The 22,960-nt window shown below is 43.6% G+C and overlaps 1 protein-coding gene across 3 annotated transcripts in view; it reads right to left on the reverse strand.

Moving 5' to 3' along the window:
• Positions 1-433: 433 nt before the first annotated feature.
• OLFML2B (olfactomedin like 2B) overlaps positions 434-22,960 on the reverse strand; it is a 49,036-nt gene continuing 26,509 nt past the window's right edge. For all 3 annotated transcript variants that reach the window (XM_053245786.1, XM_053245787.1, XM_053245785.1), the window contains 6 exons: positions 17,112-17,219; positions 14,992-15,168; positions 10,279-10,501; positions 4,757-5,335; positions 2,325-2,501; positions 434-1,527 (listed from right to left, as the gene is read on the reverse strand). In XM_053245786.1, coding sequence (XP_053101761.1) covers positions 926-1,527; positions 2,325-2,501; positions 4,757-5,335; positions 10,279-10,501; positions 14,992-15,168; positions 17,112-17,219 — 1,866 coding nt within the window. In that variant the 3' untranslated portion in view covers positions 434-925. The remainder of the gene's footprint in view (positions 1,528-2,324; positions 2,502-4,756; positions 5,336-10,278; positions 10,502-14,991; positions 15,169-17,111; positions 17,220-22,960) is intronic.

A 22,960-nucleotide genomic window follows, 5' to 3' on the forward strand; every position in this document is an offset into this window, starting at 1 on the left:
CCTAACTACTGTCCCCAGATAAATTGGCAGAAAGCACTATCAAACTAGAATTATTACACATTCAAAAGAACAAGCCTCGATGAGAAAATCAGCATGGCTTCTACAAAGAGAAGTTTAGCTTCACCTTCCATTTTAGTTTATTTCTTTTACTGTTAAGAGTGTCAAACACATGTATAGGAGGGATCTTATAGACATTGTCAAGTGTTTTAAAACTCCAGGTACACAAAGTCCCTCATTAGAAGCTACCATGAGATAAGAGGCCAGTCCTCTTATCGATAGAGAAGCTGAATGAAGCCTTTCCACTTTGGAAGTTCATATCTCAGACAAACATGAGGTGGCCAGTACCCTTCTACTCATGACCTTCCTCTGTCTGCTGGCAGAGCTAGAATGCTTTCTTAATTGTATGTTAAATAATCCTCTGGTTACAGCAATAGCAATTTGGATAGAGCCCTTTAATATTTAGAGATTGCACTAGGCAATATGGCCAGAGAGAAAAAAAGTGATAAGTAACAAGGAAACATGAGCACTTGGGAAGAATGGAAATACTTAATAAAAGAACTCTGATTTTACTTTATTTTAACACTGATATTTTATAAAAATCTTTGTGTTTGTTTTCTCATCCAAAGTCTACGTCTTTTGTTACAATAAAAGGGGAGAAGGTTGGTTTTCTTCCATTGAGGGTCTGCACTTGGTAGGTTGCTAATTAAGATTTTCCATGCTCCTTCGGGAGGCAGCATATTCAGTATAAAAATCAGAAGTTAGGTTATGTCATGTCAAAAATAAAAAGGTTGACTTTGACATGTGGATTGATCTACAATCCACATATTTTTAAATGGGAAAATTCCACATTTACTCTGATTTGTACAATAAAAAAATATTTATAAGAAGGTGCTAGTGGCCTATTAAAATTATCCCGGTTGTGTCCTCAGTAAGCAAAAATGACATTGTAAGTGACCTGGTGGCCGTTGTCCCAAGCATAAAGGAGCCGGTCCTTAGGGTTATAGTCTATCTGAGTGGTGTAGGAGTATTCATTCTCAAACAGCAGGCGTGGGATGATCTGGGTATTGGTGTGCGTGTCAAACGCATATGAGATATTTGCATTCTTCTTGTTATAGCTGTCAACAGCATAGAGGACACCACAAATGACGAAGGAGTTGCCATAGAAGTTCTTGCGCAGGCCTGTCCTCCAGGTGGTCTCCTTCCTAGTGCTCAGGTCAATGGCATTGAGTTTGCTGAGGACAATCACCTCCTGGCTGAAGCCGTCATAATTAATGGCTGGGTAAATGATCCATAGGCCATTCTCATCTACTGCAAAATCCACATCAGAATGGCCACGCCACCGCCATGGGGTCTCCTCCTCATAAGCAACATCGTGCAACATGGACCAGGCAGCCACATAGCGCTGCTTCAGGTCATACTTGATGAGGTTCCGGGTAAAGGCTCGGTTGTAGTAAAGGGCACCATTATAAACTGCATGACCTGTCCCCATCCAACTGTAGGGCAACTTGTATGAATTACTCCATCGGCCTGGAGAGCAGAGAAGATATTATCAACTGGTGACCACTGTATCTGTTTGCTACAAGTTTTAAGTCTCACAGAGTATGCCAGATTTAAACTAATTTGCTCTCTCAGATTCTCCTCCATGAACTTTAATGTTCACTAGAAATTCTCTGACTATTCAAATATTTGGTATCTATATTTGATTTCAATATATGGCATTTGGCAGAGTTTTATAGTTGACATTCAGAGTATTTGACAAGGCACAACTTGTGCGATTGCATATTTGACCTTTGTTAAAATAAAAATATCAGGACAACAAATCAGCAATGCTCAAAATCTGATATAAACTTTCACATTTAAAATTTGCATTTGAAATGTTGACAGATTCAGATTTTTGTGAATATTTGTTTTGGTTACAGAATGTCCACTGAAGGATCTTGTCTAACCTGTTTTGTGTGGACAACACTAGATAGATAAAAGACTGCTCTTCTGGGCACATGTGGATAATCTTGAGTGGACTGCCACACATGAACCATTCTGGACCTCCTTGGCAAAGTGATCTTCACTTTGTAGACTTCTGCTGCCAAGCCCATCTAGGCATCAGACTTACTTTCTCCTCTCCCCTGTCCAATCCACCTTTATCTCCCTCTTTGCTCCACTAGACCCCAAAGTGATAAACGTCAGGATGATTCAATATTCACCTCTGCTTTACTCAGGATGCACCCATTCCTCCTGGACCCACCCTCCCTTCACAGTATCTCTCCAACTGGGCTTCAAAGTATTACCAAACACAGTGGCATTCCACCCCATCACACAGAGCAAACCTTGTTTAAAGCTGTCTAGGTTCCGGAACTCCACCAGGGTGTTGCCATAGTAATAGTTGGTTACGTAAATTCGCTCATCTTTGGCAAGTGGATCCTTCATCCAAGCGCCTTCATTCCGACCATACGTATTTTGGATCATGGGCCCAGAGATGGTTGACAGGGTGTCTTTGCATTGACCTGATCAGGAATGAGGGCAGCAAATGATAATGATGATAACAATACTTAACATTTTATTTTATAGAGTATCTATGAAGCATTCAAAGTGCTTCAAATACACTGTCTCAGTAACCGCCTTTTCAACAGCTTGGAAAAGGTAGCCGGTGCTATTTCCTCCTCCTTGCAAATGGGTGGCTGCGGCTGAGTGATGGTGGCTTGTCACTGCTGGAGAGACGCAGGGTGGGGAACACCTGCTGGATCTGTTCAGGCTCTGCCCCTCTTTCCGCACCTGAAGGGGCAAGTATTCTTTAAAACAACAGCTGACACCCTTCTGATTCACCAGCCACAACCGCCACCCTGTGAGGAGGGGGAGGAGACAGGAAAAAAGGCCATCAAGGCAAAGGGTCCCCATGGCCATCGCCACCTGTTGCTGCGTCTCCAGTTGGAACTGGGCCCCTCCTCCCCTCCCAGAGGCTAGCAGAACCACCAATTGACCTGACGGGATATGAAGGAGGAGCCACCGTCAAGGCAGGGAAATACACACACACACACCCCTTTTCTGATGTAAAGGATTCACTGTTTTTATTGATTTTATGTAAGCTGTTCTGGTTGGCTGAAGAGGGCAGTGAGGAGGCTTTAAAAGGCATCAGCCAACCACCATCCAGACAATGCTGAATTGAAGAACAGGCACACAGAGCTGGTTAAGGCTCCCTCGGTTGCCGATTGTGTCACAAGCAAGTGCTGCGAACAGTCATTTCTACCCCTGGCACAAGTTCCCAAGCACAAGCATCAAGGCCAGCTAAGAATGCTTGTGGCTTGCTGCTCAAGCTCCAAGTGACTATGCAAAATGGCTGCAATTATTTTATACTTTCAAAAACCTTTAAACTGTAATGTTATTTTAGTAATTGTCAATATATTTTACACATTGCTCCAGCTTGGGCCCATAAGTTACATAGGAAGCTGCCTTATACCATGTCATAAGAACAGCCCTGCTGGATTAGGCCCAAGGCCCATCTACTCCAGCATCCCGTTTCACACAGTGGCCCACCAGTTGCCTCCGAGAAGCCCACAGGTAGAGGGTGAGGACTTGCGCTCTCTCCTGCTGTTGTTCCCCTGCAACTGATAATTAGCGGCATCTTGCCTCAAAGGCTGGAGGTGGTCTATAGCCACCAGACTAGCAGTCATTGATAGAGTGGTCCTCCATTACTTTGTCTAAGTCCCTTTTAAAGCCATCCAAGCTAGTGGCCATCACCACATCCTGTGGCAGAGAATTCCATAGGTTAATTATGTGCTGTGTGAAAAAAATACTTCCTTTTGTCGGTCCTGAAATTCCCGACCTTCAGTTTCATGGGATGACCCCTGATTCTAGTGTTGAGAGGGAGAAAAAAAATTCTCTCTGTCCACTCTACTCCATGCATAATTTTATACACCTCTATCATGTCTCCCCGTAGTCACCTCTTTTCCAAACTAAAAAGCCCCAGATACTGTAGACTTGCCTCATAAGGAAGGTGCTTTAGGTGCCTGATCATCTTGGTTGGCCTCTGCTGCACCTTTTCCAGTTCTACAATGTCCTCCTTTAGGTATGGTGACCAGAATTGTACGTGTTATTCCAAGTGTGGCCACATCATAGTTTTGTATCAGGGCATTATAATATTAGCAGTTTTATTTTCAATCCCCTTCCTAATTATCCCTAGCATTGAATTCGCCTTTTTCACAGCTGCTGTGCCGAGTCGACACTTTCAACGAGCTGTCCACCCCGACTCTGAAGATTTCTCTTCTGGTCAATCACTGGCAGCTCAGATCCCATGAGTGTATATGTGAAGCTGGAGGTTTTTGCCCCAATATGCATCACTTTACACTTGCTTACATTGAACCACATTTGCCATTTTGTCACCCACTCCCAATTTTTGAGATATCTTTTTGGAACTCTCAATCTGTTTTGCATTTCACAAAGTTTGGTGTGATCTGCAAATCTGCCCACTTTGCTGCTTACCCCAACTTCTAGATCATATATGAACAAATTAAAGAGCACTGGTCGACCAATGGTCCAATGTCAGACCATTGGTCCATCTAGCTCATGGACTGGCAGCAACTGTTCAGGGTTTCAGACAGGGTCTTCCTTTTTGGAGACACCAAAAATCAAACCTAGGGTCTTCTACATGGAAAGCCCAGGCTCTACCACTGACTGCCCCTCACCCCTGCCCTAGAACATTGCTAGTCACAAATTATGGTTCAAAGATATCAAACAGGGAAAAAAGGGGGTGGCAAAAGCTCACCAATGCTGTTTCTGATATCCTCCTCATCAAGGGTCTGTTTTGGCGTGGCTGTGAGGCTGCGCTTGGCGGGGGCTGGAATAACAGCTTTAGTTGTGGCCGTTGAATGGAGCTCAGCGGTTGCCTGTGTTTGGAAATTGGCCGTGGCTACCCTGAACTTGGGTAGCCTTGTGGTAGTGGCATTCTGGGTTGCTGTGGTCTTGGGAGCCTCTGTGGCAGCCTGAGCTACTGATGTCATGGCCCGGCTGGTACTCTCTGTTGTGGGCTCCGGAGTGGTCAAAAAGCCAACACTGGCAGTAGGAAGAGGTGATGAGGTAGACGTTGGTATGGGTTCAGAAGGAGGAGGACTGATGGTAGATGACAGGGGTAGCAAGGTTGCCGTGGCAGTGGTTGCAGGGGCTCCTTTCACAGTAAGAGTGCTGTGCGAAACATGTCCCTTCATGAGATCAACAGTCGGGGGTACACGCTGCCCTTCCATGGATGACGGCTTCTTCGTTGGGATATTGGGCAAGTAGTTGTGTTGCAAAAGCTGGTCTTCAATCAGCAAATCGATTGCATTCTCACCACTAAAAAGCTCATCTTCTGCCAAAGACACAGAGCAGGGAGAAGGATTCATCCTTCGCTCCTGAACACAGTATGGACTGAAATAGTACCAGGAGCACATGATGAACTGGTTTAACTGAGCATCAAATGAGAGGAGGCAATTCCCATACACTCAGGACCCATCTGGTATGCCATAAGAATTGTTTTGTCCACTCTTGCTCCCATTCTCAGAATTCCTTAGGATGGGACACAAGAATGGCAGCACATTTTGAATTAACCGCCCTCGCCCACTGTCCCACCACCTTTGTAATTGTATACTTGAAACATCTTAGGTTTCAAGGAAGCAATGTGTGAGTCAGTCCTTAAGAGGGTAAAAGCTGAGAAACAGGCTCCATGTGAACACTGATCTGACTATACAGATTCTGGCCCTGAGCCAACAGAACATGGTAAAAGAAGCTGGAATCCCACCAATCAGGCTGTTCAGTGGGGAAGGGGAGACAGCAAAGAAGCCATTGATCTTACTTCCTGCACAGCTGATTGGCAGGATTCCAGCATTGTTTACTGGCTATGCACAAATGCAGCTGCAGTGCTGAACTGGGCTGTGGAATCACAGCATGCCATTCATTGGCACATACAGCCCACCATCCAGTTACAGATATGTGCACAGAAGTCTACAACTGGATTGGGGCATCTCTGTGCTGATTTTTTTTTTTTTTAAGAAAATCTGAATTTGGTGCAAAAGCATCCAAATGTCATAAAAATAATTATACACATATTTAAACACTAGATTAAATTAATTTAAATTAAAATCAAACATTACTTTAAATTAAACATTAAATTAAAATTAAATCTGAAGGCCATCTTGTTTCTAGTCCAACCCCTATTGTGGGGCAGGAGCATCTATTCATCAAAATGCCAGACAAAGGGAGCAGATGCCCTTTTTTTTTTTAAAAAAAAAGGGCACTTACAGAGCAAAGAGCACCAGGGACTTCTAGAGCCAAACTATACCCCTGTAGAAGAAGGATGTGTGTGTGTGCGCGCACACATACACACACACCACTCCCCAAACAGGAGCAAATTTCTGGCTGTCCCCCAAATCTTGGGCTCAGAGTATGATCAAAATTAGTGTTACAGGTTATCCCCCCAAAAGCTAACTTGAAAGCATGTTCACACCACAGAACATTCACTTGGGCTGATTCATATATAACACCGAGCCAGGACTAAATCCCAACTTCATGTGACACCTCAGAGCCTTGGCAGTGCATGTTCCCAACTGCATGCAACTCTCAGAAGAATTCTACTTCCAGATGTGGTTAAAAATAAGCCAGGATTGGTCAAGATGACGGAACTAATGGATTCTGGCTTGTTCTAAACCAGGAGTCTCAAAATACACTGTGATCTGAATCCAACTTCAAACCTTGGGTTCAGATTTTATTTTATTTTATTTATTTATTTAGCTAGCACATTTTTATAACGCCCAAAATGCAAGTTCTCTGGGCAGTTTACAATAAGGCAATAAAAACAACCAATAAAAAGATTAAAACACTTCAACAATTAAAATCTAAAATGGTAAAACAATTAAAACCCAATTAAAACCCCAGGTGAACAAATGCATCTTGACTGCCTTTTTAAAAGTTGTAAAAGATGGGGAAGTGTGTTCCAAAGCCTCGGGGCAGCAATGGAGAAGTCCTGTCCCCAAATAGCCACCAGATGAGCTGGTAGCAACTGCAGATGAACCTCTCCAGATGATTTCAATGGGCGATGTGGTTCATAGTGAAGAAGGCGTTCTCTTAAATACCCAGGGCCCAAGCTGTTTAAGGCTTTATAGGTTATAACCAAAACCTTGTACTTTGCCCGGAAAATTATCGGCAGCCAGTGTAGATCTTTTAAGATAGGAGTTATATGGTATCTTCAAGATGACCCAGAGACCAACCTGGCCGCCGCATTCTGGACCAATTGCAGTTTCCAGACTACATACAAAGGCAGCCCCACATAGAGCACATTGCAGTAGTCAAGTCTGGAGGTGACCAGCAGATGTACTACTGTTGTGAGGTCATTTATCTCAAGAAACGGATGCAGCTGGCATATCAGCCGAAGCTGATAGAAGGCACCTCTGGCCACTGCCTCAACCTGGGACACCAGGGGGAGTTTTGTGTCCAGAAGCACCCCCAGACTGCATACCTGTTCCTTCTGGGGAAGTGTGACCCTATCCAGAACTGGCAGATCAAAATCATCTCCTGAGTTCCTACCGCACACAATAAGTACCTCTGTCTGATCTGGATTCAGCCTCAGCCTGTTACCTCTCATCCAGGCCATCATTGCCTCCAGGCAGGCATTTAGGGAAGTTATGCCTTCTCCTGATGATGTTGACATGGAGAAAAAGATTTGGGTGTCATCAGCATACTCATAACACCCTGCATCAAATCTCCTGATGATCTCTCCCAGCGGTTTCATGTAGATGTTAAACAACACCAGAGACAATATGAAGCCCTGAGGGACACCATACCGAAGTTCAGTTCTTGAAGAACAGTCCCCAAGGGACACTATCTGGAATCTGCCTGTGAGGTAGGAGTGGAACCACTGCAAAGCAGTGCTTCCCACCACCAACCCCCTCAGGTGCTCTAAAAAGATACTATGGTCAATAGTATCGAAAGCCGACAAGAGGTCCAAAAGGACCAACAGAGTCACACTTCCTCTGTCAATTGCCAATTGGAGATCATCCATCAGGCCAACCAAGGCAGTCTCAACCTCATAGCCCACACAAAAGCTGGTCTGAAATGGGTCTAGTTCATCAGATTCATCCAAGATTGCCTGGAGTTGGGAGGCCACCACCCTCTCAATTACCTTGCCCAGCCACGGAAAGTTGGAGACAGGCCTATAGTTGCCCAACTCTGAGGAATCCAAGGCAGGCTTCTTCAGAAGTGGTCTAATAATTGCCTCCTTAAGGCAAGGAGGCATCCTGCCCTTTCTCAGAGAAGCATTTATGATCTCTACTAGGCCTTCTACAACCACCTCCCTGCCAGATACTATAAGCCATGTCAGGAAAGGGTCAAGAGAACAGGTGGTAGGCCACATCGCTCCAAGCAGCTTGTTCACATCTTCATGAGTCACAAACCGAAACTGATTCAGCCTAAGCACATAAGAGGAGTTGCAGGACACCGATTCAGACACTGCAGTAATTGTGGGGTCTAAATCCAAGTCAGCCTGAATACAAGAGATTTTATCCACACAAAAATAATTAAACACAACACAACGGGTAATAAATGGTTCCAAATTCTGACTCAAGGGAGGGGGGGCACTCACTAGCCCTCTCACAAGCCTGAACAATTCCGCTGGATGTGAACTTGCAGACGCAATACAGGCCGAAAAGAATTGCTTCTTTGCTGCCCGTATTGCCAGAGCATAGGTCTACAAATGTGCTCTATGTTGTAATATGTCGGATTCGAGTCTAGTCTTCCTCCACTTGCGCTCCAGTCGTCTACCTCATCGCTTCAGCCCCCATAGTTCTTCTATATACCAAGGGGCCAATTTTGAAGTGAGTCGGAGAAGACGCTTAGGTGCGATCATGTCTACTGCCCTGATGAGCTTGCTGTTCCAGCTCTCCACCAGGACATCAACAGGATCACCAGCAGAGCCAACACTAAATCCCTCCAAGGCTTCTTGGAACCCTATCGGATCCAATAGCCTTTTCGGGCAAACCATTCTAATTGGCCCCTCGCCTCTGCAAAGGTGGGGTGTGACAGTCCAACCTTAACCAGATGGTGGTCCATGACAATGGGGAAATCACAGGAGTCCCCACCCATGGAACACCACCCTGATCAGAGTGAAAGACCAGATCAAGCATGTGACTAAATGTGCATCAGTCCCATGACCCTTTGGGATAGGCCCATAGTCATCATGGCCACTATGAACTCCTGAGCCGTCCCAGACAAATTGGCCCCAAAGTGGACATTGAAGTTCCCCAGCACCACAAGCCTGGGAGACTCCAACGCCAGACCCGAAACCAAGTCTGTCAGCTCAGTTACGGACTCCATTGGGCAGAGGGGATCGGTACAAACAGAAGTCTATCCCTGGCCCCCAAACTTAGGTACACACATTCAATATGGTCAGACACTTCCACAGGGATCGTGGTCAGGGAGAGGTTATTCTTATAGACCACAACCACTCCAGATCCCCACCCACATCCTCGCACCAGCCCCTCAATAGAGTACCCTGGATTGAGAAGCTGGGACCAGACTGGGCCACCAGCCTCCCACAACCAAGTCTCTATAATACATACCAGGTCTGCCCCTTCATCCAGAATCAGATCATGGGTGGTTTCCAATTTATTCTGGACAAACCTGGACAGACTGCGGTTTATTTTAGGACTTCAGGTTAGACTAAGCTAGGATTAGTCGATTTGGACATCATTACCGATCCTGGCCTGTTTTTCATCACAACTGGAAGTAGAATTCTTCTGAAGGGGTGGGAGAAGTACACACTCTGAAGCTAAGAGACAACATGCAAAGCCAAGGTTTAATCTTGACTCCTCATGACGTCTGAACCAGTCAGTTTGTCACAATGGGAGTGAGGTAAGAAAATCAAGATCCTGTGCTGCTGTGGAGTCCTTCTTGACCTCAAAAGAGCCACAGATATATGCATTCCACTTGTTGAGCAGAATCACGCCTGCCTCTCAGATTCTGGTTTTCAAGTCTTGGGAGTTTCCCATCATTGTAAGCCAGCTCACAGACTCATCTATCTACACACCCACAGCCCCCATTTTCCCATCTGTCCTAAACATTTTGCCAGTTAGCAAAAGAGAACCCTAGCAAAAGGGGAAAATTTCAAACACCGCAATATTTTTAAAATTCCAAAGTGAAGCAAATAAGATGCATGCAAAGTTGCCTAACTGGCAAAAGATTGCTGCGAGAGCAGGATTTGGAATTCCGAAGGTGCTGCTCTGCAGTCTCCCCAATTCCAAATGCCTTCAGACCACAACTCACGGTCGTCAAGGTCATTTTCTGTCTTGGCATCTTTGGCCTTATAATAAGTGACTCCTCGGATGATGGTGGGCCGGGATGGAGGCCGGCTCCTCACATGGAGTTTCCTTGTCATCACTGACTCTGGCTTAACTTCGTCTGGAGCTGGAGGGGTGTGGTGCAAGGACTCAAAGCTGATTTGCTCAGAAACCACATCATCATGCAGGAAGACTTCATCATATTTTCCCTTTAAGAGAAAAAAAGAACATGTTGAACCCTGCCCAGGGACAACACATGCACAAGAACATTAAAGCAGTCTTGCTGGGTCAGACCCAGGATTGGGTCACAAGGATTTTTAGCACCCCAGGCAAAGCCTGGCTTTGGCACCCTCCCCCCACACATCCCGGCTGTAACCCCACCTCCAGACCCACCCACTGTCCCATGGACATGTGGAGGACATATGCAAGGTATATAAAGGCAGCTGTCCAAACTTTTGTTCAGTTGAAAGGGGACTCTGCATCAGTGTGGTCCTTGCTCAACATTCCTGGAGCCTTAAAAAGCAGGCCTCCCTCAGGGGTTTCTTACATAGCTGTGAATAGTTCTTTCTAACAAGCACTTTCAGTTAAGCAAAACAGAAATACTTATTTAACTTTTTTATACTTCCCAAAACCTGCCTCTCTGGGTGGTGTACAATAAAAACAATACAAATTAAACAAAGCCAAAAATGATTAAAACATTAAAATCATTTAAAGCCTAACATTAAAAACAAAAACAGCTATAAATCTAATTAAAAGTCTGGATGTACAAATATGTCTGCAGTGCCTTAAGTTGCCAGAGATGGGAAAGCTCTTAATTCAACAGGGAGTGCATTCCAAAGCCCAGGAGCAGCAACGGAAAATTTTATTATGTGAAACCCATAATAAAAAAATGGAAGCATTTTCGCAAGAAAAGATTAAATCAAAACCAATTAAATAGTTTCGACTCAGCCCTTCAGGAGCATAACACAGTGATCAACAAGAGACAAGAGGCAAACACACTCACTCAAAACGCCAGTGCTAACATTGGCTGCTTTTCTTTATAACCAGCTCTGGATCAGCAGTGTGTGCGGTGGGGGGAGTTCTTGTTGGTTTTGATCTTATAGTCCACTCCATTCCCTTTAACTAGGTTCGTTAAGCCATTGTTCTCATCCCTGACCATGCCCTCCCTTTGCAGGGCTGCTCAATTTCAGCACTTCTAGCTGCAGATATTAGCTCACAACTCTCATAACCTCTGACTATTTGCCACTGTGGCTGGGGATTATGGGAGTTGTAGTTCAAAAACAGCTGGAGAGCTGAAGTTGAGCAGCCCTGCTTTAAAGGAGGAGAAATTTAGCCATAATATACTGAACCTACAGCCAGCCTCCACACACTTTCAGGGCAGATGGGAGACCACCTATGCAGATCTAAGCCTCATCACCTCTCTTTTTTTGTAAATTAGCTCTATACCCACCTTTGGAATATTTGCATAATGAGATATTTTGGGCATGGGATCCAAGTCTAAACACGAAAGGTTACTGTATTTTATTTTTTTTATTTTCTCTCTCTAAGTCTCTCTTCTCCACCCTGCTTCCTTGCTCCTACCTGCCTCCATTACAGCCCTTTTATTTGCATGGCAAGACCCCCAGAGTGCTTTACATACAAGTGCTGAGGGGGTCTCGGCTACCCACCCTGTGGGCCCACTCTGGGCCATCCGCAACACCACCGCAGAGCCTGTGTTTGCTGGCGCCCTTTTTTCCCCATGGCCGGAGTACATGGACGCCACCAATCAGCTGTTCAGCGGTGTCCGGGAGCAGCAAAAGCTGCAGGCTTATTGTGGAGAATGTCTCCACTTCCGCTTTCCTCAGCTACCTCTCGCCGGCCACCAACAACAGAGAGACCGGCATACCCACAACCCCTGCTCGCCTAAGTAAGTTTTGACAGCATGTTTAAAAGCAGCAAAATTGGGCATCTGCAAGCGAGTGAGTGGTGTCTGGATTTTGGAGCATTCCGGATTTCGGATGTCTGGATAAGGGATACTCAACCTGTAATGGTAAAGCTTTTTTAAAAAACTTTTGAAAAATTGTTATGTTCCCCTATGAGTCTCCCCATCAATCCCCTTTCTGGACTTTATGATCAGCCAGAAAGGCTTGCTTTTAGATGATATAATTTTTAGAGGTCTTCTAAGAGCAGAGTCTTTTTGCAGTGGCCCCTGGGTTATGGAATTCCTTCCCAACATGCTCAAATGGCATAATCTCTTGTCTCCTTTAGAAGTCAAGTGAAAATTTAATCTATTGAGTTATTGATGTTGATTTTATTGCTCATTTAGATTGCCTGCTGCAGTTTTAAGTACTTAATTGTTCAATTTACAGTTTTAGATATTTAAGTGCTAACATTTTAAATGTTTTAAAATCTCTCACTGTAAACTGCCTGGATGTTGTTGTTTTTTACTGAAGGCAGTATATAAATACTGCAACTAAATAAAACACACTCTAGTAATACCATTAAACTTTATGCCAGCATTCTGTACCCAACTTGCTCATTTTCATGGCCTCAAGTATGTGTCCAGCCTCCAGCCAGGAGACACTCATCACAGCTCCATCCAGACTGTTTTTTTCATAGGGATGGCAAAAATCCTCTCAACTGTGGACTGATGTTCTGTTTCAATACTGAACGAAAGCTGTGTTTTCCTCTTTCAACCCAAATATCCACCTCTAGGGAATCTTTCAGTGAGCCTCTAATTGTGGCTCCCTGTTTCAAAATGATATAATTCCTCAAGCAACAAACCTCCGTCTTGTGGCCTGTTAAGCCAGAGTTCCCTAGACTGGCCCTCCCTCTACTTCCGCTCCTCCTAGCTGGATTGTGCTGACTCCAGCAAAAAGGCTCACCAAGGAAAGCTACAGCAAGAGGCATGTGGAATTGCTGAGCAGGAAGGAATAGCTCTTGAACCAAATTTGGTTGCCACCCTGACCTCTTGGCTCCTTCCTTTAATCATGCAAGATGGAACTCGGTTTCTCCCACCCCACCATAAATGCCACAAATGCTCCCAGTCCCTGCATTCCCCGCTATCTCTGCAAAAGTGGGACTGGGACCATACATTTGCCAAGAAAAAGTCTAGTTCTGCTCTCAGTCTATTATAAAAAGAGTTGGTGTCTGAAGAACAGAAACCAGTGGAATTCTCTGCAAGGCTGATTCAACCTAACCCTTTAGCGCATGAATTACTGCTGGTGAGCAACAAAAATAATCTATTGGAACAAGACGCACGAAGCAAGTTAAATCATATTTTGTTTATTGGACCAGACAAACTTTTAGTCAGTATTTTAATTAGGGATGTGCACAAATCAACTTTTTTTATTCAATTTCTGCCCAAAACAAATCACCCCTGATTTGTTTTGTATCCAAATCTACCCCTCCAAATCACCCCAGATTCTATTTGTATTTATTTTGATTTGATTCAGACCCAGACCGATTTGGACCACTTAACAAGGTCCGAGGGGCACCAAATGTGGGTGGTGGGTAGGTCCCCATGGGTACCACCTACACCCAAATTTCAAGACAGTGGGACACTTGGTTGATTTTTAATGATTTTTCTTTGTTTTTACTTATTTTGAATATTTCCACCATAGGAAACAATGGGAATTTGAAGTTGCCATGTCCTAACCTTAAAACGGATCCCCAGCTTTCTTTCTTTTTTTTAAGCTAAGCTGTAGCCCTTGTAGAAGTGGAGTTATAGAGCAAAATGTGCAGTCATTATTTTTCAAGTGTTTGGGTTCTTTGGTGTATAATAACTTTTCCTCATAATGACTTTTCCTCATAATGAATCTCTGTGAGGATTCATTGCACACCTTCATTTCTTCTGTTCATTTTGACTATCACTGGACAGTGCCAGTGCCAACTGTCAACTGCCATGTGTCAACTACACCGCCATCACACACAGACACAAACAGATAGACACACACACACACACACACTGGGGTACTCGGTTTATTTTTTAGGTATTTTTGTAGATTATTTGGTGTGTAACGAATCCTCATAGGGATTCAATATGAGGAAAGGTTATTAGACACCAAACAGCCTAAACACTTGAAAAAAATCCTAGAACATAAACTGAGTAGTACCCCTTGCGGGTGGGAGCGGGGTGTAGTTGGCACATGGCAGTTGACAGCTGGCACTGTCGAAAAGACAGTCAAAATGAATAGAAGAAATGAAGGTGTGTAATGAATCCCCATAGGGATTCATTGAGGGAAAGTTATTATACAGCAAAGAATCCAAACACTTGGAAAAAAGTGACCACACATTTTGCTCCATAACGCCACTTCTACAAGGGCTAGAGCTTAGCTTTTTTTTAAAAATGAAAGCTGGGAATCTGAGGGAATTAATAGGAGGGATCCAAAACTTGAATCTATTTGAATCGAATCAAGCGCAATTCGATTTGTACCCGAATCTAGCCAATGGACCACAGAGGTGATTTGTTTTGTCTCCAAATCACCTGAATCAGCTAGATTCAGGTACAAATCGATTTGTACCCGAATCAATTTGCACATCCCTAATTTTAAAGCTTTGTTGGTCCAGTAGGAGATATCATTCCATCTCCTCTGGGTTTAATCTGGTAGCAGGCAGAACTTGATACTGAAATGCACAATACCAGGCTTAATTTGAGAAAGGGAAGGGGAGATAGCATTTCTAGCCCTCAAGACTGCAGGAAGCATAGTGCAGGCCTCACCTCAGTGAGCATGTAGGCTGCTGCAGCATCCCTCTGTAATGAACTCTGGATGTCAGCAAGGTCATTTGAGATGCTGCTGGAAGAATTATTCTTGCCTTTAATATCCGACTCGTGCAAAATGCCATCCGCATTCTCTCGCTTCTGTTTATTGTCTTTGGTGAAGTTCCTAGACACTTTCTGCAACGTACACAGAGAAAGAGAAACAACACAGTTTATGCACAGAACATTTTACAGTTTCGTGTGCAGACTGGTGGGGGGGGGAGGGCCAAGGGCTGCTGGGAGCCTGCTTTGCCCTCCATTTCAGAGAGAAAAAACTCTGCTACAACTGTCAGGGTCCTTGGAACTGGAGAGGCAAGAAGGAGGACAGCCTGGTCCCTGCCACCAGCCAGAGGAAGAAAGGATGTTGGAAGGTTATTCTCTCTCTTCCTGCCCCCCCCAACAAGAAATACTCTGTGTGTGTGTGTGTGTGTGTGTGTGTGCGCTTGTAGAAATTTTAAAAGTGTGAGAGCTGCTCAAAGCCTTTGGGACGGACCAAGATAGAAATCAAGCAAACAGAACAGAATAGAATTTCTGTTAGTGCCTTGTACTACAGTTACTTTAGATCAGGGCTGCATAACCTTAGGCCTCCTGAGATGCTACACTACTATTCCCATCATCCCTCCCTCACTGTTGGCCACTGTGGCTGGGGATGATGCTAATTGTAGTCCAAAAACAGCTGAAGGGCCAAAGTTGTGCAGCCATGTTTTAAGTCAACAGCAAAACAGGTTTGATATTTTTCATGGCTCTCTGGTTGAGTTGCTAACTAGTGCTCAGAGGGGGCTTCTCTGACTAACTGGGGCTCACAACTATTACAGGAACAAGGGAACAAAGCTGACACCATTTTCCATAGTTTGAATAAGGATTATGGTTGGAGTGCCTGTTACTCACTGTAAAATAAAATAATTGTTCTCTATTTGGTGTTAAGGAAGTTGTTTCATATTCATATAGCAGCTGCTATGCCTTTAACTACAGTTATATGACAGGCAGAAATTCAACTGTTGGATCTTTTCCAGAAATTTTTGAATGCTGAAAGCATAGGAGCTCTCTAGCAGCGTACCCAGACAGTGATTTTACTTTGATTAACCATGGAAGGGGAAATGAGCGTTGACATATTGCCCTGCTTTAAGTTGAAGTCCCTGCAAGCTATTCGGGAACACTCCATACACGATTCGGATTTTTCATTCTCATTGGAGCTTAGTTCAATCTATGTCCAGGGTAAAAAAAAATTCCACTTTTTGTATCAGTTTTTTTTAAGACAAGTTCATAATACCCAAACTCACAGTACTTCACCCCTCTTCATCCCATGGTTAAGCCTGCTGTCTGGGAAAGCCCCTGGGAGAAAAGTTAGCCATACTGATGGCTTGATGCTCCCAACCAATGCAAGCTGTGGCCACAGTACTGCAAAGTTAAGCATTTTTAAAGTTTCAGCTATTTCAAAGAGACAGAGTGAAATACATGTTCAGTTCTCCTACTGAAATTCAATGGGATTTAGAAGTGTGTAACTCTGGCTGGATCATCCTGTGTGTTTTGATTGTAAGCTTTATTCATGTTCACATGTAGATCATGAATAAAGCTAATATAACTATCCAAATGTTTCTTTCCATCCTGGTTTTCTTTGGCCCTCACCAAAGCATATAATTCATTGACCACCTATCCAAACACACCTGTCACTTAACCCATCTGATCAGGGCTGCCAACCTTTCCTTTTGGCCCTGCTCCTCCTAGGCCTTTAAAACAGCTTCATGTAGGGAAATTAGACAAGTGACGTTTCTCCTGGCATGGAGTGATGGGCCTATTTAATTTCTGTGATCCAGGACCAGGACCAGGACCGGGGGGAGCAGGCTGGCGTTAGAAACTTTAGATGTAGGTTACTGCCTACAGAACCAGGAACTTCCATTAAAATATCACAGAATTTAAAACCTCATACTTTTAGATGTGTGAAATATCAGGCTGCCCACAGTAGGAAATCGCAATGCCACAAGCAGATCCTGCTACAGAGCTTGTTATTCTGTTATGCATGTCATACGAGTTGCTGATGTCCCCAACACAACCACTCTCAGAAGAGCTAGAAGCCGCCTTACCTCTTCCAGTTTTTCCACTCGACCCACCAGCTTTGTTGTGACCGAGTGCAGCTTGAGCAAATCTAAGCCATAGAAAGCACCTTCTAGCATCTCAATAACAGCTGCCAACTGCAAAACAGAGCATAATGGATCGGGGATATCATCAGCACATTTGCTTGCATTATATTAGGACAATTTACATATTCTTTGGATGAACCCAGTTCATCTATGAGGCTCATTGGAGTGCCCTGGGCAAATTAACTATTTCTCAGCCCAGCCCACAACAGGATTGTTGTGAAAATCTAATTACTTTTTACCTGAAATATCTATCTATCATAATTCTATACCACCTAGAACTCACATCTCTGGACAGTTTAGCACAAATCAACAAATCAAAATGAAATTAAAACAATTTAAAAACAATGCTAAAGAAATAACTTAACCTTAATTGTTCAGCCCTCTCTCTAAATCCACACACATACATTCTCAATCAGAAGACAAGTCGGTATCTCTGTCAGCTTCATTTTCTTGTTTGTAAGAGCTGAAATACTGTATATGATATGAAGAATTCTATGATGCATTTTCCCCTGAACTCTCCCATTTAAACTCCAGGTGGAGGCTTGCACTTGTTAATGCTCTCCTATATTAAAACATACATACACTCCACACACAGAAGACTAGCATTTGAGAGTGCAAGCCTATCATTTTCTTTGACATGCTCCTCTTCTACATGCAGAACATTTTTTCACATATCAACACACGTGAGAACAAGCAAACAAACACACACACATCCCGCCACCGATAAACAGTGCAGCCCAGCAAGGATGGCATCACATGCTTCTTCTGATTGTGTGGTTACTTTTCTGCTGGCATTAACATCATTTGTTCACTCAGTTATTACAGAGCATCCAGATGACACCACTGCAAAACCTGTTGCATCCCAGTATCTTCTGTATTATCCTCCCAACTCTTTAAAGACCTTGTTTGTGGTGGTTTTTCTGACATGGAAATTTCAGCACCAGCATGTTCAGTGTAGATTGGAGAAGACGTGCTGATGCATCTGGGACGAGGAGCGGTCCACAAGGCAGTCAGTGATGTGGCTGGTGATGCCCTGCCTTTCTGTACTTCTTGCCATGCATTTCCTGGTTGCGCTGACATTACATGTCCTAATAGGCAGTTCCTTTCCCCATAATCAGACTTTTGCCTTTTTCATAATCTCTTTTTAAAATATTATTTCATTAAATTGCAAGTGCATTATTAGCTGCACTTTCTTTTTTCCTAAAATGCAATTGCCCTAATTAAACATGCACTCAAATGGTGCAATTGCTGTAATCTCAAAGGAAACCAGTAAACAAAGGGCCGATTGTGGTCAGCTGGACCAATTAGAAGGGCCAGATCTAACACCATCAATGGCTGGGAGAAGGAGTCACAAATGGACAGAGTTTCAGTGACTGAAGACTACAATCCTAAGCACAATTTCTAGAACCGAATGGGACTGGTTTCTGAGTAAACACTTAAGATCTTGTCCATGGGGATGAACCCCGCATGACTCTTCTAGAGAAGATAGTACTAGATTAAATGCCATGTGGAACCACAGCCTTAATTCCACTTCCAACTGATGGCAGAAGAGCAATGCCTGAGCAGCACTAAAAAGCTGTGGAAAAAATCCTGCATTTCAGTTCTCAGAGAGGAATAATCAGCATCTGCCTTGCAGAGGTATTTTGAGAAGAAATGAGAAAAAGGATTATCATCATCCTTTACAAAGAGCCTTAAAAAGATACGTAAAATTTTACACAGAGCTGCTGCACATGACTGCCTGCAAGTACTACAAAGTAGGTACGAGGGGAATCAGAGGTGTTGGGAAGCCCGCACCCCCAGCAGGCGTGACACCTGAACCTGCCCACCTCCAGTTCCTGATCGCAGCTGCACACTTCCACCTTAGATTTTCAGTTCAAAGTTTATTACTGTCTATGACCAGCACAACAAGGGGGAAAAAATTACAATTACAATAAAAATATAAATAACAATTAAAATGATAACAAGTCAACAGTCTAACTCACCAACAATATTATAACTAAAAGTTTATAGGGCAGCACTAGAATTATTAATTAAAAACTGACGCAATCTTCGAACTGCCACACAAAAGCCCGCCACTTGATGATGATGGCAGGAATACTGTCCTCGAGCAGGAAGGCCACTTGTTGACTAGGCGAATTTCCTGGGAAACGAGCCAGCAATGGAGATATTAATTCTAGACGTAAGTAGATTTTGCTTACTTTGCCAAGCCAACCTCAACTCCAGGCTTCAAGCGGGGGCAGGATAATGGTAAGAGGAGAGCTGGTCTTGTGGTAGCAAGCATGACTTGTCCCCTTAGCTAAGCAGGGTCCACCCTGGTTGCATATGAATGGGAGACTAGAAGTGTGAGCACTGTAAGATATTTCCCTCAGGGGACAGAGCCACTCTGGGAAAAGCATCTAGGTTCCAAGTTCCCTCCCTGGCATCTCCAAGATAGGGCTGAGAGAAGCCACTGCCAGTCTGTGTAGACCAGAGGTTCTCAACGCTGGGTCCCTAGATGTTTTTGGACTTCAACTCCCATAATCCCCAGGCCCAGTGGCCTTTGGTTGGGGATTATGGGAGTTGAAGTCCAAAAATATCTGGGGACCCAACGCTGAGAATCCCTGGTGTAGACAATACTGAGCTAGATAGACCAGTGGTCTGACTCAGTATATAGCAGCTTCCTATGTTCCTAAAATCTAAGGGGGAAGTGGATAATCAAGATCGAGAACTGGAAGTAGGCAAATTCTGATGCCATGCCTATCAGGAGCAGGTGCTCTCCAGCCTCGCCAGTTCCTCTTGTAAAGTACTTACAGGCAGTTGTGTGATGCCACCTATAGTAAAATGCCAAGGCCTTGCCTGCAAGGAACTTACAATATAAACTCAATATCTGGAAGACCACAAAGGGAATGGAAGGAGACACCAGGCAAGGAGGTAAGAAAATGCAGCTACACATACTTAAACTTGGTTGATACTAGAGATAAGTGTTAAGGATGGCAAAGTTCTTCAAGCATCTTAAAATGTCAAAGGGACAATCTTACACAACAGCAGCAAATGGCGAGCACTTTCTTTTCAAGATCTGCAGTCTCTTCCACATTTCAGACGATTCCACAGATGGAGGGCCATGAAGCCCTTTCAGGAGTCTGGGATTCCATTAGGATCACTGAAAAATCTTTATTTATGCATACCACAAGTTCCAATCATGCACAACTCCAAGACACCAGGTAAGCTCTATTAAAGACATCAGCTGGAAAAAATGTGTACCAAGCTGGAAGGCAAGCATTAAGATGTGCTACATTGATAAGATTGAGGTACTTCTTGTGTGTGGTTGGAACTCAAGAGACTATTTTTATCTACTGGTTCTGGATGGGATCACACTTCCCCAGAAGGAAAATGTACTCAGTCTGGGAGTGAGACTGGATCCAAACCTCTCCCTGGTATCCCAGGTTGAGACCATGACCAGAGGTGCTTTCTATCAGCTTTGGCTGATAAGCCAGCTGCATCCATTTCTTGAGATGAATGACCTCAGAACAGTGGTACATTTGGTGGTAACCTCCGGATTTGACTACTGCAATAAGCTCTATATGGGGCTGCCTTTGTACATAGTCTGGAATCTGCAATTGGTACAGAATGCGGCAGCCAGGTTGGTCTCCGGGTCATCTCGGAGAGACCATATTACTCCTATAGTAAAAGAGCTAAACTGGCTTTCTACAAGTTCCAATGCAAAATACAAAGTGCTTGTTATAACCTATAAAGTCCTAAACTTTAGGACTTAGGACCTGGGCATTTAAGAGGACATTGTCTTCACCATGATCCCCATCGCCCATTGAGATTATCCGAAGCGGTTTGTCTACAGTTGTCACTGGCTCTTCTGGTGGCCACATAGGACAGGCCTTCTCTGTTGCTGCCCTGAGACTCTGGAATACACTCCCTGCGGAAATAAGAGACTCCCCATCTTCGACTTTTTAGAAGTGCCTAAAGACTTATCTCTTCACCCAAGCTTTTTAAAATTTGTGATTTTAAAAATGTTTTAAGGTTTTCATTTTCTGTGTTTTGTTTTATGTTGCTGTAAACTGCCCAGAGATTAAAGTTTGGGATGGTGTACAAATTTGTTGATAGATAGATAGATAGAGTGTTCTGTACCTGAGTTACAGCTTAATGATTTGAAAAGCAACAGCACAGAAACAGCTGAGTGTCTGCTCTTCTCTTGATTCTTTAGTATTTAACGGAGTCTATGGCAGACTGGCCACTTGTCTGAGCAAAATAGAACGGCTAACATGATGCGCAACACTTGCATAAATCCTTGCATTGCCACCCCCTGCCCTATGCAGTCCCAAGGCTGCCTCTGAGGTCTGCAAGAGCCCCACAGCACAGATAGTCATGACTAGTCCTATTAATTTCATTGAGACTACTCATCAGGAATTTACTCTGGATGTCAGCCAGTGTTATTAAACCACACTCAGAACAATTATTCACTCTCCATCAGATTACTTCTTTTCAGTCTTCTAGTTGCCAATATTATACGTGCCTAACACTGAAAATCAGTAACTTTATCTACACTTAAGGGATGACGAGTAAAAAGACTTAAGGCTGTTGAAATAAACAAGCTTAAAAGATTCATGGCCATTGATGCTGCCAGTCATTTCTTGCCACTTCCGAGTTCATTTCAAGAGATTCTACATAAATGGTAACAATAAATATGGAGAGGAATATCATTCTTTATCTTTTTTCCCCCCACACCAATCTATTACTTTCTGCTCTAGATCTTGCTCAATTTGTCTTGCTCAAAAGGATTCTTCTTTAACTTGTCATTGTATGTTTGTCTGATACTCATTTATTTTTAGGTCATATTTCCTTCCTTCAAATTTCCTTTAATGGCCAGGTCTACTGCTCATTTTATTATATTAATTACATCTCTATAAGAGCCCCTGGTGGCGCAGTGGTAAAACTGCTGCCCTGTAACCAGAAGGTTGCAAGTTCGATCCTGACCAGGGGCTCAAGGTTGACTCAGCCTTCCATCCTTCCGAGGTTGGTAAAATGAGTACCCAGAATGTTGGGGGCAATATGCTAAAATCATTGTAAACCGCTTAGAGAGCTCTGGCTATAGAGCGGTATATAAATGCAAGTGCTATTGCTAATGCTATTGCTATAAATCTGTTAGACAATACAAGAGACTGCAAGTCTCTTGATTCACACTGTGATACTAAATTTTGTTCAATATCATTTACTCCAAGTAGAGCTTCTTGACTTCTGTAGAACATATACATGGATTCTCTGTCATAGTCTACTTCTGTCTTACTACAGCTGAAGATTTCCCCCCCTAGGTCAAGAAATGCCATATAAATCTTCATCATAATGTCTTGTTTTCTCTCTGTCAATAATCAGATTGCAGAGATGGTTTCCCTTATTTCTCTTTCACCTACATGCAACTACAAGAAATCCATCTTATAGCTGGAAAATGTTATATCAGAACTGGCCCTAGGTCAGTCAAACTCCTCAGTCATCGATTTATTTAAAAACAATTACATTATATTTTCATCCCAGATCCAAAAAAGAAAAGAAAAAAGATAAGTGCTAAATGAACCTCAGAACTGTTGATGATAAATGGCTTTAGCTTTTGCTTGGCACTAGAACATTCTGGATGACCCAGTTCTGAGTTTCCCCAGCTTGAGTTCTAGAGCCAAGCATGTTTGCATAACCCTCTTCAGGGAAACTTGTGAATTTGCTCTCTGGAACACAATGCTGTTCCTAGATGACAAGGATCTCTGTTGCAACTGGCAACAATCAGCTCCTTTCCCAATTGCTGCCAGCTGCCA

Source organism: Hemicordylus capensis, chromosome 4 (genome assembly GCF_027244095.1).
Source record: "Hemicordylus capensis ecotype Gifberg chromosome 4, rHemCap1.1.pri, whole genome shotgun sequence".
In the NCBI taxonomy this organism is placed as follows: Eukaryota; Metazoa; Chordata; class Lepidosauria; order Squamata; family Cordylidae; genus Hemicordylus; species Hemicordylus capensis.